We start from the raw sequence: 19,726 nt of genomic DNA on the forward strand, positions 1-19,726 counted from the left end.
CTGTTAGTTTTTCCTCACTCATTCTTCCCATATGCCCAAACCATCCCAGCACTCTGATCTACTGAAAGCTCTCTCCATCCCTATTCTCTGCCTCACCTCCATATTTCTTATTATATTCATGGGTCTCCTCCAAGAGAGATATCAGACAACAGACTGACTGACTGAATGACCACTCTATCCATCTTAATAATGCCTACCATATTTATCAAACATTTCATCTCAAACACATTTAGGCTCTTCCTTTCTGACTACTTCAAATTCTCTGTCTCCATTCACACTTGTGGGAATAATCACTCTCTTTTACCTTCTCTTTGTGTTCATCACCAGACCCCTATTTCTCATAATACTTTTCATTTACCTCCAACATTTACCTTCCTTCTTATTCCATAATACACCATTTCTCCATTGTCACATGTGACTTTGAGTAATTTTCTACTTCCTCCAGCTTTATGCAACTTATCTCCATTCCACCATCATCAACACTCCTTGTACATCTCATCATCCTATATTTGCCCACAATCACTTTCAGTTTTCTCTTCTCACACACCTTTTCAAAATGCCAACAGTTTCACTTAATCCTCAGGCTTACAGTGTCAGCCAAACAACAACTGACTCACATTCCACTTACCTCCACTCTCATTCACCAATTCCATACCTTACCACCCCATTCACATACCTGTTGAATATTCATGGTGACATCACACGACCCTGGCACAGTCTCATCTTCATCTCAAACCACTCACTTTCTATCTTTGTAACCCTCACACAAACTATGCAATTTTCACAGGAGCATATCCCTTGCATAAATGAAGAGTTACCTGTATACCAAAGGGCCATTTACCTTTAATAAGGGGGTGGCCAAGTCAAACCATACACCCACCCTACAACTATCCAAATACCTTATTGTTGCTCCCCTCACCTTAGCAACTTGTGGATAAAAGGTCATCACTGTCTTCTAACAGAGGCAATACAAAAAGACATGGCAGGCCAACAGCCTGAACTGGTTTACCTACTGAGATTCATTATAAAGAAAACCATTTCTTGTCCACTTAAGAAATATATAGGGTGGTCCCAAAGCAGCTGGCAATGATCCCCAGGCCCTTTCATAAATCTACTTGAAAACAGACCTTGGACTCATGTCTGGTACTTTCTGACATTGGTTGAATGTGGTAGAATGAGGAGAGCAGTCACTGGTTATAAGCTCTCCTTATGTTTAAAAGTAGAGCAAATAAAGATGAAGATAATTAAGAGAAGTCCTGAGCACAATCTGAAGACCAAGTGTCAGACCTCTCCAAACTGAAGTGAGGAAGATAATTGGGGTTTGAAGACAAGCAGCAGGGAGACGACTCTTTTGTATTTCTTGTAGGTACCTGTTGTTAGTCCCTCAATAATTGGAAAACCAGTAAAATGTATGGCAGACTTACATCCAACTCTGGCTGAAAGATAAGACCATCTGGTTCATGAAGGAGTTGTTTATGGAAGTCCTGACTGAGTAGCTTTGTTGTTGCAGTTACATCCCAGAAGTCCTTTCTTCGTACACTGAAGGGCTCTTTGGTTTTGTTGAGCAATCCTTTGATAATGGCACCATTGCGAGGGTCAATTATGTCAGTCTGTGTGATGAAAAATTAACATTTGTGCTTAGGTACATAAAATATTGTGCTTTGTACATTTCAATGAAAAAGAGCAATCACTAAATCTTACAAAAGGACTCTCTATAACTCCTACATATCAAATGACTTTATATTGTCATAATTTAGAGATTATAGATTATTTCTTATAGATATACATGTAAACGAAAGTTTAATAGTAATTATTGTGGCTTATTGGAGTTCCATAACCTAGGGATTCTTGAGTATAAGAAATGACATGACATCATCAACCTCGGCATTTGAATGAAAGTATGTATCACTGACTTATTATTCATATTACTAACAATTCCCCATCTGGGGGTATTGGCTGCATGTTGTTATGGCAAAATAGCATGCAGTTGATAATTTAGGGTCTATATGGGGTGCCCCTATGGACCACAGCCACACATCATTTTGTCTGTGATAGAGGAAGACTGCTCACAGAGAAATGATGAAACAATTTATTATACTGCTACTGTCCTTCCGATATGCTGTCCCCCAACTCCTTGTATGCTGTCCTGTACCATTTCTCTGAATTTCATTTCCTTGTTTCACCTATCCTGTGGTGGGGGAAAAGAATACTGCCACCAAGTAATCCCACTTGGATCATAAGAACCAAGAAAAATGGGACAGGGATTGGGACCATGCTTCCCTCTCCCTGTAGCCCCACAGGGAACATTCCTAAAAAAAGTAAAGGCATAAGAGGGTCTAGGAGTTTTCCAACCAGCACCCTAAGGTTTGGGTCTTTTAATGTATGTGAATGTGGTATAGATGAGAGTAAATGGGAAGAAATAGGTAGTATGTTTGTGAGAAGAAAGATGGATGTGTTGGCTTTGAGTAAAACTAAGTTGAGAGGGAAGGGCAAGTGTGAGTTTGGGAGTGTAGTTGGGAGGTTCTCAGAAGTGAAGAGAGGGCAAGGGAGAGAAGGGGTGGCTATACTAGTAAGTGAAGAGATAGGTAAATGCGTAGTGGAGTGGAAGGAGGTTTCTTCAAGGTTAATGTGGATGAAGGTGAACCTGGAAAAGGAGATGTGGGTTTTTGTAAGTGCACATGGGTCTGGTAGTGAGAAGAGTGTAGAGGAAAGGGGGGCTTTTTGGATAGATTTAAATGAGTGCATAGAGGGATTAGGGGAGGAAAGTCAATGTAGTAGTATTGGGAGACCTTAATGCTAGGGTAGGAAATGAACCAATTGACAGAGTGGTTAGGAAATGTGGAGTTCCAGGAAAGAATCGTAGTGGAGAGTTGATGGTGGAGATGTGTCTAGAAAAAGAGTTGATAATAGTAAATACATTGTTTTGGAAGAAAATAAAGCATAAGTACACATGGGAGATGGCAGTGGATGGAAGGGTGGTAGATAGAGCATTAATGGACTATGTAGTGGTAGATAGGAGTATAATCAGAAGAGTTAAGGATGTATATGTTCTAAGGAGAGACTGGGGGAATATCATATAATTTTTTGGTGGAAGGTAAGTTGAGAGTGGAGGATAGATGGAGAGAGAGGAAAAGGACAAAAGATAGGGAGGTGCTTAAAGTGAACTCTTTGAATGAGAAGGAAAAGGAGGAGTACAAGAAGAAGCTGAGAGAGGAGTAGGAGGGAGTAATGGTTCAAGGGAGGGAGTCACAAAGTGTGCAAAGATGGTGTGTGGAACAAGAAGGAGGGGAGGAAATAGAAGGAAGGGTAGTGAGTGGTGGGATGAGGAAATGAAGAAGGCTGTACAAGAGAAGAAGCGAGCTTTCACAACTTGGTTACAAAATAGGATGAGGGAGTCATATGAGAGGTACAAAGAAAAGAGAAGAGAAGTAAAGCACAAAGTAAAGGAGGCAAAGAGGAGAGCCGATGTGAAATGGGGTAGGAGTATGACAGAAAATTTTGAAAGTAGTAAAAAGATGATTTGGAAAGAAATTAAGAGAAGAAGAGGAGGCGAATCAAGTAGAGAAGAAAAGGTGCAGATGGAGAGATGATAATGGAAGAGAAGGCAGTAAGAGGAAGATAGGCAGAGTGTTTTAGGGAGTTGCTAAATGTGAAGGAGGATAGGGAGGGAACGATAGTTACAGTGGGAAGTGCTAAGAAAATGACTGTGATGAGTGAGGAAAATGGAAGGCAGTTGTTAAGATGATGAGAGCAGGTAAGACACCTGGTCTGGATGGATGCCAAGCAGAATGTCTAAAAAAAGGAGGTACAGTGATGGTGGACCGGCTGGTGAGGTTATCTAATGTTTGTTGGAGAGAGGGTAGAGTGCTGGAGGACTGGAGGAGTGTCTGTATAGTTCCACTCAACAAGGGAAAAGGGGACAAGTGTGAGTGTAGTAGTTTCAGAGGGATTAGTTTATTGAGTGTAGTTGGGAAGGCTTATGGGAAGATTTTGATTGAGAGAATTAGGAGAAGAACAGAGGGAGTAATTGGTGAGGAACAATGTGGAGGTTGCGTAGATCAGATTTTTGTGTTAAGACAGATATGTGAGAAAGCTATAGGAAAGGGGAAGGATGTTTTTTGGGCTTTTATGAATTTGGAAAAGGCTTATGACAGGGTAGACAGGAAGGCACTATGGGAGGTTTTGCTGATATACAGGATAGGAGGAAAGCTTTTAGGAGCTGTCAGGAGTTTTCATGAGAGTAGTAGAGCATTTGTTAGGATTAGAAATGGAGAGAGTGGTTCGAGGTAAAGGTGGGACTTCGTCAGGGATGTGTTATGTCGCCCTGGCTGTTCAACTTATACATGGATGGGGTGGTGCATGAGGTAAATGCAAGGGTGGTGGGTCAGGGATTGGAGAGGGTTAAAGAAAATGGAGAAAAATGGGAGGTGAGCCAGCTGTTGTTTGTGGACAACACTGTGCTTCCAGCAGGATCAGAGGAGGGATTGAGGAAACTGGTGACAGAGTGTGTGAAAGAAGAAAGTTGAAGACAGATGTGGGTAAAAGTAAGGAAGTGAGCATTAAGGGAGAACGATTGGAAGAAGTGTATGGGGCAGAAACATGGAACATAAGAGAGTAAGAGAGGAAGAAAGAAGGAGTTTGAATTTGTTTGAGATGAAATGTCTGAGATATATGATAGGGGTTACTTGGCTAGATAGAGAAATGAGGAGGTGAGGAAAAGAACAGGGGTGAAAAGGGAGTTGGGAGATAGAGCTGATGAAAGAGTATTAGGTTTGGACACATGGAAAGAATGAGTGAGGAAAGATTAGTAAAAGAGGTGTGGAAGCCAGAAGTGGAGGAAGTGAATATGAGGGGGCTTCCTAGGATGAGATGGATGGATGGGGTAAAAGGGGCATTACGAAAGAGAGAAATGTCTGTGGAGGAAGGACAGGAGAGGACAGAAGATAGGGGTGATGCATGAGGGGGTGGGGGATGGGGGGTGAGGGAGTATGTATGAGAAATAAATTATTGCAGACCGAAGGGATTTCTTCCTGTCTTCTTTTCTGCATGAGGGGACAGAGAGGGGGGGTCGCCGAATTAATGAAGCGGCCTTGCTGTGGATGTGCTGTGTCTTGGGACACTGCTTCTGACCCAGGGCAGTGGACAGGATGCAGGGATGACCTGTCATCCAGGAGGTGCCAAGGTGAGAGGGAGGAAGGTGGAGGGGAGTGGAATATGTAGGGGATGGAATGGGTGGGAGTGGTTTCTATGCCTTTTACTTTTTGGCTACCACCCATGTAAGGGGGAAAGAGATCTTTGGTATATATATGTACCACAAAAAAAAAAAAAAAAAAAAAAAAAGGGCTCACCTGCTAGAATCGTACAAGACAAAACAATAGTAACCTTCTGAGAACTCATGACATATATAGGTATACTTGTAAAACTGGGGACTGATCCAACCCTCAACCTATATTGGCCAAACATCAATGAAACTCTCGTGCTGGTTGTCTTATCATCTCTCTTCAGGAGCCCCTAAAAACCAACATAATACAGCTCACAAGAGAAATTCAAAGAAGCAATGTTAGTAGAAAACACAAATTGGCAACAAATCAAGATTGTAAAATACTGCCTATCCTTGAAGCTCTCTTTGTAAAAGAATTATCCCCCAACTTAAATATACAAACCATAGACCTAGAGGCACTTCCCAGTGTGAGATCTGTGTTCCCTGATAGACTGAGCAAGACTGATGAAGTCAATCAACAAGAAAGCAGCATAGCCCAGTACTGCTAGCCAATCAGAAGCCTCTAAATGGAGTATTGACCCACTTACACGAGTATATTAATTGTTAAGCAGTTGTCCAATGTTTCTCCACAGCACCACCAATTCCCCTGTGGGCACATCTGCATCCATCCAACTGCATCCAGATGGATAGCAGTTCTTTGAGGAATGCACATGTAGTACCCAGTTAAGTAGATTCAATTCTGGCTAGATCAGTGGCCTTAGAACAGTTGTGTTTGGCTTCCTAAGCATCAACTTTTCCTTAGCGTCTCATTAGAACACAGGTCATGACCTGACTTGGTATATAAACTGGACAGAATTGCTAAAGATTCAGATTGCCTTAGAGCATCACAATGCATGCCTAACTCATTACCTCCGTCGCCATCTCCGCCTCCCCAATCTCCCACTGGCAGACCACCTTGGGGAATCACTTGACAAGCATCATCACCTCTGTTGCCATCTCCCCCCCCCTCCCTGTCTTGCTGCCTGAGAGAGTCATTACCATTCTCTTGGTGCCCAACTTGAAAACCTTTTTACCTTCCAGCTAGGCCTGCATCCCTGATCTCCTGACATTAATGATCAAATCTGATCAGATATTCACTTATACTTTAGCCACTGAAGAAACATCAAGAGGTGTGAAAATGCATTCTGTATTTGTATTTACCTTGGTATATGTATATAGTTGTATTATACAGGAAAGGGGGCTATGCTCATTGTGAACCATCTTTGTATCTCACAACATCTAGTTTGTTCTTAAATTCTTGTATGATGCTTCCACACGCTATTGTTTCGTCCAATGTGTTCCAGACATCGACCACTGCGTGATTTTTTTTTTTTTTTTCAGATCTCTTCTTTAACTATCCCTTTTGAGTTTCTTTTCATGTCCCCTTGTTTTTCTTCTATCTCACTTTAATAAGTCTTTTCTGTCGAGGAGTTTTATGCTTTTCATGATTCTGTAAATGCCCAATAGATCACCTCTTTCTCTTCTTTGTTCCAGGGTTGTTAGTTCCAGTTTAGGCAATCTTTGCTTGAAAGTCAATTTTGAAAGTGTTGGTGCCATCTTTGTCGTTGCTCTTTGGATTCTTTCTATTTTCCTTATACAGGGGGTCACCGCAATTTGACAGGGATGGGGCGGTCTATCATCAGTCGACCCTGGGTTTTGTCTAATCATGATGCAGTTTTTCCCATAGGAATACATTCTAATTAGGGGGGACAGGGACCAACCTCCAGCCCAGAGCACCCCCCAAAATATCACTATGACCTCTAAAAAACACTAACTTAGACTAAATCAGTAATATTAAAGGCTTCATTTATATCTAATTCTGTTTATTAAACACATTAAGCTGCTGTACAGTACATTTTTGGTGGTGGATGTTGTGGCCTGCAAGTCCTCCCACAGTGACAAGGCATGCTCCTCCACGAGCCCCATGCTGATCAGCATCTTGCGTTGTGTCCTGTCCTCTATCCACTTGATCAACATGTCCTCCATCGTGTTGAGACGGGAGTCCCTTGAGCCACGGAGAACAAGGGAAGTTGTGGAAGATGTTGATGCAGCGGCCTGTTGGTACTTGTCCCTGTTCTTCCAAATCGTTGATACTGTTGATCTCGGGACACCCATTTCTGCTGCAATGGCAGAATGAGCCATACCTGCCTCACACTTTCTTATAAGCTCAAGCTTATCTTTGAAAGGCAGGAAAGTGTGTTTCTTAGGGGTGGGGCCGGAGGTGGATTTGTGCGGCATGATGGAGGTGGAACAGCGGAGCGTGGCTTGCCTCGACAATGGCTGGGGCGAGAGTGAGATAGTGGCGCATCAGGAGTGGCGGCAAATTCGACCGGGTGGGTGGCGCGCGAGATTTGAATGTCAAATTGTCGAGTCTGGCTGTCGAACCTTGAGGGTTGGGTATGAATTAGCTACTGTCGTATTTGCGATAATTTGAATTGCGAACGGTCGAATTGCGGTGACCCCCTGTATTCTTTTTGTAATGGGTGTCCATAGTGTCAGTGCATATTACAATCTTGGTCTTATCAGTGTGACTAGTATTCTCTTTACCATTAACTCATCCAAATAATTAAAAGCCACTTTTATTGTCTTAGTAAAGTGTAGGTATCTCAATTTTGTTTATCTGCTTGTCTGGGAACATGTCTTTAGTGATAATTACTCCTAGGTCCTTTTAAGAACCAACTTTCTTTACTTCCTTTGCACTGATTTTATATTGTGCTGATATATATATATATATATATATATATATATATATTTTTTTTTACTTTTTCCAAATTCCATTATACTACATTTCACTTCTGACTTTTGATTCCATTGTCCAGGTCTCTCTGTAGTGATTCACAATCTTTTTCCAAACTTACTTTCTTTAGTAGTTTTCTGTTGTCTGCAAAAAAGTTCATGTATTCTACACCTTCATCCATGTCATTTACATTTACAGTCAACTCCCCGTTAACATAAGTTCTGTTAACACGATTTCGATCTTACACAACTTAAAATTTATTAATATATAATCTGATAACACGAAATGTCCGATGTTATGCGAGTTGAATTTCCCACCTACTGTAGTTGAATATCTCACCACCAGATCGCGGGAGCGACGCTCTGACTCCCGTGCTCCTGCTCTCTGCCTCTTGTCCTCAGTGTGAAGCCAGCCCTCACAGCGTGTGGAACTCATAAACAATTTTATCAAAGTTTTGTGTTACATAAATTCGTGTACTATGGCACGAATCACACACAGTGGAGCTGACTAACGAAGAATTTTGATTTCTTCTTCACCAATTTGATAATTTTTTGAAATTCTGTTTTTACTTTTTCCAAACTCCATTATGCTACACTTCTTGATATTGAAGTTTACTTCTTACTTTTGAGTCCATTTCCAGATTTTGTCCAGGTCTGATTGTAATGAATCACAGTCCTCATCTGTTATTACTTTCTTCAATATTTTTGCATCATCTGCAAAGAAATTCATATAACATTCAACTCTTTCATCCATGTCATTTATGTATATGGCGAACATGATTGGAGCCAGCACAGACTCTTGTGGAACACCACTTATCATTTCTTCCCATTTCAAGTATTTGTCTCTAATTACTACCCTCATTTTTCTCCCAGTTAGGAATCTTCCATCCATTTTAATAATTAATTTACCTGAGATGAGGTGCCTGAGAAGTATGATAGGGGTTACTAGGCTGGATAGAGTGAGAAATGAGGAGGTGAGGAGGAGAACGGGGGTGGAAAGGTAGTTGAGAGATAGGGTTGATGAAAAAGTATTGGGATGGTTTGGACACATGGAAAGAATGAGTGAAGAAAGATTAGTAAAAGAGGTGTGGATGGCAGAGGTGGAAGGAGTCAACATGAGGGGGCAACCTAGGATGAGATGGATGGATGGGGTAAAAGAGGCATTGGGAAAGAGGGGAATGTCTGTTGAGGAAGGACGGGAGTGGACAGAAAATAAGGGTGAATGGAAAATGGTTGTATAGGGATGATGCTGTGGTGCATGAGGGGGAGGGTGGGGGATGGGGGGGACAGAGTATGTATGAGAAATAAATTTACTCAGCCTGAAGGGATTTCTCCCCCATCTCCTTTTCTGCATGAGGGGACGAAGAGAGGGGTCACTGATTTAATGAATCAGCCTTGCTGTGGATGTGCTATGTCTTGCAACACTGCTTCTGACCCAGGGCAGTGGACAAGATGCAGGGATGACCCATCATCCAGGAGGTGCCAAGATAAGAGGGAGCAAAGAGGGTAGAGGGAGGTGGAGTATGCAGGGGATGGAATGGGTGGGAGTGGTTTCTATGCCTTTGTTTTTTGGCTATATGTATGTATGTAGAAACAGATAAAATTTGTGGCACATGATCTTACCTGTCTAAAACCAAATTGTTTCGGATTTAGTATACTGTTCTCCTCCAGACATTTATTCCATCTATTTTTGATTACTTTTTCACAAATTTTAGCTACTGTACTTGTAAGAAAAATTGGTCTAGAGTTTGTTGGGTCTTTGTCTCACCCTTTATATGTTGGCATGATACTGGCATTTTCCCAACCTTGCAGTACCTTTCCTTCTTTGAGTGAGCAATCTATTATCTTACATATTTTGTCTGTTGGTTCATCTATACATTCTTTTAGTATCCAGTTAATAATTCTGTCCAGGCCAGGTGATTTTCGGACAAGATTTATTATTTGGTCTCTTATTTCTTTCTGTGTCACAATTATTTCTCTCATTGGTGGAATCTTTCTCTCCTTCCTTCATCCCAATTGTGTATGTTTTCTTTTGTGGATACAGATTTTAAATGTTTGTTCATTATTGTAGCCATTTCTATATCCTCTGTATATTCTATGTTCCATTAATGTAGTTTTACTATTTCCTGTTTATTTTTTAGTTTACCATTAACATATCTATAGAATACTTTTGGTTTATCTTTACATTTATATTTACATATGCATTTCTTAGTTTGATATATACAACCACTCCTCGTTTAACGACAATTGGGACCAGCGCACCGCCGTTAACCGAATTGGTCGTTAAGCGAAAGTGTATACATATACAGATGCTCAACTTACGTTTTAGTTACGTTCCGAACGGCCGAACGTAAGTTGAAAATGAACGTAAGTTGTTAATGCACATTCTAGTAATGTATGACCGTTCGTACTGTACTATACATCCGTAAATTCTATTACCGTATCTTATAAAACACCCCTAAATCATTAATTATACACATAACATTGTAAAATACAGTAAACTTCCACTTATCCGAACTCCAAGGGGGATTAGAAATGTCCGATTAACAGAAATGTTCGGTTAATCCTACTTTGTATGTTTCGTTCCCGTGGAGTTTTATGCGGTAATGTCGACTGCAATATTCGTACCTGTAAATTTAACATGCACATGGAAATGCTTATAATAGTTCATAAACATATTCTATAGAGTATAAACAGACGATCGGGTGTAAACATGGAGTGTACTGCCACCGTGTGAGCACTTAGTGAAGCTCGCGGGTGGCGGAGGAGGCGGCGGGGTGTTTGAATATTCGGTTGAGATCTAAATACGTTCGGTTGAAGCGATGGCTCCCGTATTGAGAAAATGTTCGGTTAATGCGATTATTCGGTTAAAACGCGTTCGGATAAGCGCGAGTTTACTGTAACATTAATTTCAAATAAATCACATTCAAGCAACATAAATTGAGATGGTGGAGGAGGAGGAGGAGGAGGCAAGGCACGTTCAGTCTGTCGTTTGTGCCATGTAAACAATGGACGCAGCGTCATGCGTAAGTATCGTTTGAACTACGGAGAGCGCGCTAAACTAAAAAATTCACTCATATTTTTTTTTTTTTTTTTTAACAGTCAGTTCAAACGGAAAATCGAAAAAACGTAAAACGAATGAACGTAAGTAGAGGAGCGTCTGTGCGTACATGTACTGTATGTACAATGTCTAGCAATACATGTAAATTTATTTTCGTGTATTTTCCCTCTTTTATACAGTACATTAAAGCTTTATTTACTGTTTATTTACCGTGGTTAGGTTCCTAAAATTACCGTATATGACCAAATCCGCATATGCTGACATTCCATATTAAATACAGGGGTATTTTTTTTAGTTTCGACCATGGGCACAATATGGCAATAGAAAATTAATGATTAATTTTGTAGATTAGAATGTATCAACATAATATGCAATTTTGTGGGCGGAAATGAAAGTAAAAAATACCTTGCTACAAGCAAATATGCTAATGAACAAAGTCGGTAGCATAGGATCGGGACGCCATCTTGTCGTCTGTTAATTGACGGCCTCGGTACTTCCGACTACCTCGCCAGGTATATTTTCTTGAAGGAATGTTATGGTGCGGAGATACATGCATTCCTTCAAGCTGCAAGAACTTTGTATACCCTGCAAGCTGAGAGAGTGGTTGAAAAGCCCGCCAACGTCTCTCACGACGACGACAATGAGGACGAGCCGGCTGACATTTAATTTGCAGGTAATGATTTATTAAACACAGGTTAGGTTAGTTTAGTTTAGACGAATCTATCATCCTTTCATTTCTTCGACGTCGGCATCTATCATAACAAACATGGTGTATCATTCGTCTGCCATGGCTTCGTTACTTACGAAATCTGTTTTAGCACTTTTTTGTTTTTTATTTCCGCTCACAAAATTGCATATTACGTTGATACATTATAATTTACAAAATTAATAATTAATTTTCTATTGCTATATTGCGCCCATGGTCGAAACTAAAAATTTACCAATACAGGTATATACTGTACTCCAGGTAGTTTTTGGAGCTTGCAGGATGGTAATGTAGACCTAAGCTTCAGAACACTTTACCTCACAGCTAATATCCACCATACAAGTTCATTTATAACATCATACAAATTTGCCTCAGCCAACTTGATTATCGTAAACGACGTCGTAACTTCGGGAGACTTACGTTAAACGAATATTGGTCCGTCATAAAGCCCGTCGTAACTCCGCGTTGTCGTTAACCGAGTAGGTCGTTAAACGAGTGGTTGTATTTGCCACTTTCCAGGTTTCTTTTTCTTTTTTTCATCTTTTCCATACTTTGTCTCTTATCTTTTGCCTCACTACATTTTTTGTTATACCAGTACTCAACGTACACCTTTTTCCATTTTTGTTTTGGTACGTATTTATCCACCCCTTCATTGTAAATTCTTTTAATATCGTCCATTCCTCTTCCACCTGTGTTTCTTCATTAACCCGTACCTCACCGGGCGAATGTTGTATGTACTATCCCCCCCCCCCCCAAGAGTTGGGATGATTTTCTTTTTCTTTTTAATTGCTTACATCAACTCAAAATGATGTATAACCAACAAATCTTACTTATTTCGATTTACCTTAACCTAGAAGTATAGAAACTGGGTAGATTTCTTCAATATATACATGCAAAAGTTTGGTACAACACCCGTAGACTTTCTTTCACTCCTTATGCAGGTTGTTGTTGTTGTCGTTCCCTAGACTGTCTGTCCGAGCAGTCCCGTCTCCCCAAGGAATGCTACATCCGAAACTAGGTTTTCCCACAAATCCTTTAAAGAGTGTATGTTGTGTTGTTTGCGTGCATGATTGTGTATAATGCAGTCTTCCATTATGTGTTGTATGGTATGGGGTGAAGAGTTAAATCCTGGGCAGCTGTTCACAATGTGGTCATCCAGCCTCTTCTGGTAGCTTAGAAGTGCTGGCCAGGTGGACTCTGTCCTTTCATGGGAGAGAGGATTCAGAAGGGTGGATATCAGGGGGTCTGGCATGCAGCAGTGTGTTGTCTTTCAGTGTGTTAATGGAGCGGTGAGTGATATGATTATGAATACGTTTCCAGAGGCTGGTATTTGGTGGTTGTGGAGGAAGAGAAGAGAGTATCTTGTGTGTGATACAGGTCTTTGGGTGTTGTTTTAATGTTTCTTGGTGTGTGTGGGTGTTCTGCTATGTAGTGTAGCAGGTGTGATGTGTTTGTGGTGGCTGCGGCAAGTGTTTGTGGTGGCTGCGGCAAGTGTTTGTGTGCCTCTCATGTCTGTTGAAATATAAATATTTGTTATTGTGCATCTTGTATTGTTTTTGATTGAATGTACAATGCAATGTATAGTAAGAATTTTGTCATTTGATTTATTGTATAATCTGTACTTAATTTGCATGTATAAGAAAGTTCAGTTGCTAGGCCGGAGAGATTTCCCGCGCTAAGGGAGACATTACGCTTCTACAAGTCAGTCATAGTGAAGCCATGGTGTGGAGAGGTTGAGGTGTACATTTTTGTCTGAACAATAATGTGAAGAACAATAAACAGTTAAGTACTTTTCTAAGCGTTTATATAATACCCATAACTTTTAACATAGGTTATGGGCCCAGGACACGTTATTTTGTGTGCTTAGAAATTACATTGCGTCACAGCGAATAGTGATTGAATCAAGCATGGCGGTGTAGGCACGTGAACAAGAGTGAACGTGTTTATTACATTGCATTTCATTTGTGTGACACAGACTGACAAAATGGATCATAGTACAATCAACCTCACACTGTTGAATGATAAGAACTATCCTATGTGGAAGTTGCAGATGAAGATGCACTTGATTAAAGAGGATATGTTCGGTATAGTAAATGGCTCAGAAACAGTACCGACAGAGGAAGGGAACTGGAAAAATACAATAAGAAAAAGGCCAGGGCGTTGGCTTTTATTGTATTGGCTATTGACCAAAACCTTCTTTATTTGGTTGGGGATCCAACTGATCCAGGTGCTGTGTGGAAACTACTGGAGGACACTTTTCAAAAGAAAACCTGGTCAAATAAACTACGGCTCAAGAAACTGTTGTATAACATGAAGTTACGCCAGGAAGACAGTATGCAGGAACATTTGAAGAAGTTCGTAGAACTATTTGATGAACTCGCAGTGGTTGGCGACGCCGTTAACGAGGAAGACAAGGTAATTTTATTATTATCGTCATTGCCTGACAGTTATTCAGTGCTTGTAACGGCACTAGAGGCTTCGGAATGTGTTCCAAAGTGGGAAACTGTGACGGAACGTCTCCTACACCAGGAAAGTGTAGTCTTATGAAGTCAACAAACAATAACAGTGCACTTGTTGTTAATAAAATAAAGTCATATAGAAAGATACAGTGTTTTGAGTGCAAAAAGATGGGGCACGTCAGGAAAAATTGTTGGGTTTATTTGAAGAAGTGTAAAAATGAAAAAGTGAATTGTGCAGTGGGAAATAAAAAGGATGAAAAAGAAATAGCATTGGTTGCTAGTGCTTTATCTATAAATACTGTAGTCAAAGCAGGCAGTTGGGTAATTGATTCAGGTGCTACGCAACATATGTCCCATAAAAAGGAATTTTTTTCAAATTATGAGACACTGTGGATGTGCTGTGTCCTGCGACACTGCTTCTGACCCAGGGCAGTGGACAGGGTGCAGGGATGACCCGTCATCTAGGAGGTGCTAAGATGGGAGGGAGGGTGGAGGGGTGTGGAGTGTTTTCGGGGATGAAATGGGTGGGAGTGTTTTTGTGCCTTGTCCTTTTTGGCTACCCCCCTGGTAAGGGGGAAAAAGAGCCTTGGTATATGTATGTATGAGACACTAGAAATGCCCTTGTTTGTTGAAGTAGGAGATGGTAGAGCATTGAAAGCTTATGGAGTAGGTGATGTTTGCATTAAATTGAAACTACCTAATGATGAAATAACTAATTGCACTGTTAAAGATGTTCTCTTCATTCTTGATTTAACTTATAATTTGATGTCAGTACCTAAAATGGTCAAAAATCATATAAATGTAAATTTCCATGGAGGTAAATGTGAAATTTTCAACCAAGAAAATGAGTTGTTGGCTGTTGCAAATTTAGTAGGGAATTTGTATTTTCTAGAATGTGTAAGTGATATTGCAGCTGCAACGACACTTGACTCTGTCTCCAATTCTGCACTTGTTGCACAGTCAAAAGAGATGTTATGGCATCGCAGGTTAGGCCACCTTGGCATTGATAATCTTTGTAAATTAGTTAGGAAAGATTTGATAAATGGTGTCAACAGTTCTCTTAGAAGTGACTCTATTTTTTGTGAAAGCTGTGTTGATGGTAAGAATCATAGACAACCATTTCGATCATCACTGAAGGACGGAAATAGAAAATTGTTTGAATTAATACATACTGATGTATGTGGGAAGCTTAACCCTAGTTCTTTGGGTAATGGTAATTACTTTCTGACCTTCATAGATGATGCTTCTAGGTATACATGGGTGTGCATTTTGACAAATAAGAGTGATGTTTTCAACAAATTTGTAGAGTGGAAGACATTGGTTGAGAAACAATATGATGCTAAAATCAAAATTGTGAGATCAGATAATGGGGGAGAGTATACCTCCAATGAGTTCCAAAATTATCTTAAGAAGGAGGGAATACGTCATGAAACTATTGTACCTAAAACTCCTGAACAGAATGGTGTTGCAGAAAGGAAAAATCGTACCCTGGTTGAAACCGTAAGAGCAATGCTATCAGATTCAAACTTACCTAAGTCTTTTTGGGCTGAAGCTCTAAGTACAGCAGTCTATATTAGAAATAGGTGTCCAACAGCTGCTCTAACAGACATGACACCTTATGAAGCTCTTAATGGCAGAAAACCCAATGTTGAACATTTAAGAATTTTTGGATGTGTATCATATGTTCATGTACCTAAAGATGAAAGATCTAAATTAGATTCTAAATCTAAGCGTTGTGTTATGTTAGGATATGGATCTACTACTAAAGGTTACAGATTGTATGATGTAACTAGTAAGAAAATAATTTACAGCAGGGATGTAATTTTCAATGAATCTCAAATGTATTTTCTTGAGAAGGAGTGTGCTAATGTGGATTCTGTTTCAGTTGAAAAAGTTGATATTTCCATTCCTGTAGATAAAGATGAGAAAAATGGAAATGAAGCTCCTGAAATGCATGTTAGGCGGTCCAATAGAGATAGACGTCCACCAGAACGTCTTGGTGAATGGGTTAATATTTGTGATGCACCATCACTTGGTGAACCACAAAGTGTTGAGGATGCTTTGAATGGACCTGAAAAATCTCTTTGGAAGGCAGCTATGCAGAGTGAAATAACAGCTCTTTCTTCTAATGATGTTTGGGATTTGACAGAGTTGCCGGAAGGACGAACTCCCGTCAAATCGAAGTGGGTTTTTAAAAGGAAAATTGGACCTGATGGCTCAGTTTCCTCTTACAAAGCTCGCTTAGTTGCTCAAGGTTTTTCACAAAGACATGGTATTGACTATGATGAGACCTTCAGTCCCGTGGTTAGGTTTGAGTCAATACGTACCATCTTATCATTAGCTGCTCGCGAAGGATTAAAGATCCATCAGATGGATGTATCTTCTGCATTTCTCAATGGAGAACTGCGTGAAGAGATTTACTTAACTCAACCCGAATCTTTTCATGAACCTGGAAAAGAAGAGTTAGTATGCAAACTAAACAAGGCCATCTATGGCCTCAAACAAGGTCCTAAATGTTGGAATGATAACTTAGATACATTTATTAGAGACTTGCATTTTGAACAAAGTCCTAGTGATTCATGTGTTTACACTCGCATGTATGATAATGATTTATGTATAATTGCCATATATGTTGATGATGTCATTTTAGCTTGTAAGTCCTTTGATATTATTGCTGAGATTAAGAATTTGTTGAGTGAGCGTTACTTGATGAAGGACTTAGGAGAACTAAAGTACTTTTTAGGTGTAAAAATTGCACAAAATAATGGTAAAATATTCATCAGTCAATCTGGATTTGTTAAAAGTGTTCTTAACAAGTTTGGCTTTGGTGACTGTAAGCCTGTATCTACTCCATGTGATGTAAGCAATGTTCTTTTAAAAGACTATGATGAATCAGATCTTTTTGATACTACTAAGTATCAATCTGCAGTTGGCAGTTTGTTATATTTGTCCACAAAAACCAGACCAGACATTTCATATGCAGTATGTAATGTTGCAAAGTACTGTAATAAACCTTATCAACAGCATTGGTCAGCAGTTAAGAGGATCTTCAGATACCTCAAAGGAACCATTACAGTTGGACTACTCTATACTAATGATGATGTAAATGAATGTGTAGGTTTTGCTGATGCTGACTGGGCTGGTGATAGATCTGACCGTAAATCCACATCAGGTTATTGTTTCAGGCTCGGGACTAGTAGACTGATTTCTTGGCGCTCAAACAAGCAATCGTGCGTTGCACTCTCAACTGCTGAGGCAGAATATGTAGCACTATCTGGTGCAGCACAGGAAGCTGTTTGGCTTAAATCTTTGCTAACGGACTTGAAACACGATTGTCAAAGTCCTATAACTATCTTTGAGGATAATCAGTCTGCTATAGTCCTTGCGAAGAATCAGAAATATCATTCTCGTACTAAACATATTGATATAAAGTTTCATTTTGTGCGAGAGTTGATCAATAACAAAACCATTGGTGTGAAATATTGTCCAAGTGATAATATGTTGGCTGATATATTAACCAAGGCACTCCCCGTGGATAAGTTTAAAAAATTTAGAAAAGGTATGGGAATGACTGAACAAAAAGTGAATGAATAGAATTTACAAAAACAATACAATCTGAGAAGGAGTGTTGAAATATAAATATTTGTTATTGTGCATCTTGTATTGTTTTTGATTGAATGTATAATGCAATGTATAGTAAGAATTTTGTCATTTGATTTATTGTATAATCTGTACTTAATTTGTATGTATAAGAAAGTTCAGTTGCTAGGCCTGAGAGATTTCCCACGCTAAGGGAGACATTACGCTTCTACAAGTCAGTCATAGTGAAGCCACGGTGTGGAGAGGTTGAGGTGTACATTTTTGTCTGAACATAAACTTAGTTGTGTCATGTACATTGTGCCTATGAAGAACAATAAACAGTTAAGTACTTTTCTAAGCGTTTATATAATACCCATAACTTTTAACAATGTCGAGGTGGTCCTTGACTTTGAGGACTTTTGTTTCATGGTGTAAATGGTCTGTAGGTGTTGTATTTGTGCAGCCTGTAATTGTTTTTAGGGCTTTGTTTTGTATGATTTGAAGGGTGTTGTGGTGTGTCTCACTGAGATTAGGAGCCCGTGCAGGACTCACATAATTCATCACTGAGCGTATGCATTGTTTGTATATTGTTGTATTAGTTTCTTTATTTTGTCCAAATGTTGTTCCAGTGATTGACTTAAGTGCGTTAAGTCTAGGTGTGCATTTGTTTTTTATGTTTGTGATGTGTTGTTTGAAAGACATGGATGTATCGTATATTATACCAAGAATTTTCGGTGTGTTTGTGTGTGGTATTAAGAGTGTTGTTGATGTAGAGTTGAGGTATGTAGTTGTGTTCTTTTGTCCAGTTGGTGAGAAGTGTTGCTGTACATTTGGTTGGAGCTATTTTGAGTCTGTGATGAACCATGTGTTGAGTGTATCAAGGTATGGCTGGATTATTTCTGCAGCTTTGTCTGTGTTACGATGTGTGCATGTGATTGTTATGTCATCTGCATAGGAAGAGATTTGTATTTCTGAGGTATCTGGTGTGGGTACGTTATGCATGTATAGATTAAAGAGCGTGGGGGATAGAACAGACCCCTGTGGTACTCCATTCTTAATATTTCTAATGTGCGATGATTGGCCCATTATATGACACATGAGCATTCCTACCTGCCAGATAATTGGCCAGCCATCTTTTGGTGTTATTGTGCATGTCTGTGTTATATATTTTATTTGTTAGATTGTGGCGGGGGATAGAATCAAAGGCTTTACTAATGTCTAATGTTATAAGAAGTGTTATGTGGTGGGGCCTATCTGAATTGATGCCATCTAAAATTCTTTGTGTGAGGTTTGTCAGAAGAGTGTTTGTGGAGTGTAGTGGCCTAAAACCGTGTTGTGAGTCAGCAAGGGGAGTATGTGGTGTGACAAGTTTAAGTATTAGGCGTTCAATGACTTTAGAGGGGGTGCAGAGAAGTGTGATTGGGCGGTGCGATGTTGGGGTTGTTGGGTCTTTGTTTGGTTTTGGAATGGTGATTATTTTACTATGCTTCCAGATGTCGGGTATAGTGTTGTGTGAATAGTTTGCAATGTTTGTGAGTGCATGTATACCTTGTGGTTCAATGTGTTTTAGGTGGATGTTACTTATGTTATCAAGGCCACAGGCAGATGAGTGCTTGAGATTATATATTATGTGTTTTGTCTGACTGTCTATGAAGGGTGTAGTCTGAGTCTGTGGGAAAGTCTTTCTTACATCGAATAGTGCATCGGCCATCAGGGTGAGAAGTGAGATGGCTTGTCTGTGCAAAATGTTTTATGTGTTTGCTTGTTGTCTGTTCGAGGGTAGATTGTCTGTTGTTGTGATTATTGCTGCGTGAGAGCGTGTTGTGTTACTGTTGGATAGTGTAATGCTGTTGAGTGTTTTGTACAATTTGCTGGTGTTTGTTTTGTGATCAAGTGTATTGATAAAATTTTGTCAATTTTGTGTT

General features: G+C 39.8%; 1 protein-coding gene across 5 annotated transcripts in view; it reads right to left on the reverse strand.

Annotated features, from left to right (window-relative positions):
- Positions 1 to 19,726, reverse strand: part of LOC143022079 (mRNA-capping enzyme-like) — a 268,589-nt gene that overhangs the window by 61,660 nt on the left and 187,203 nt on the right. For all 5 annotated transcript variants that reach the window (XM_076180040.1, XM_076180038.1, XM_076180036.1 and 2 more), the window contains one exon: positions 1,425 to 1,610. In XM_076180040.1, coding sequence (XP_076036155.1) covers positions 1,425 to 1,610 — 186 coding nt within the window. The remainder of the gene's footprint in view (positions 1 to 1,424; positions 1,611 to 19,726) is intronic.

This window comes from Oratosquilla oratoria, chromosome 43, assembly GCF_046742065.1.
Source record: "Oratosquilla oratoria isolate Oo_2021 chromosome 43, ASM4674206v1, whole genome shotgun sequence".
Taxonomy (NCBI): Eukaryota; Metazoa; Arthropoda; class Malacostraca; order Stomatopoda; family Squillidae; genus Oratosquilla; species Oratosquilla oratoria.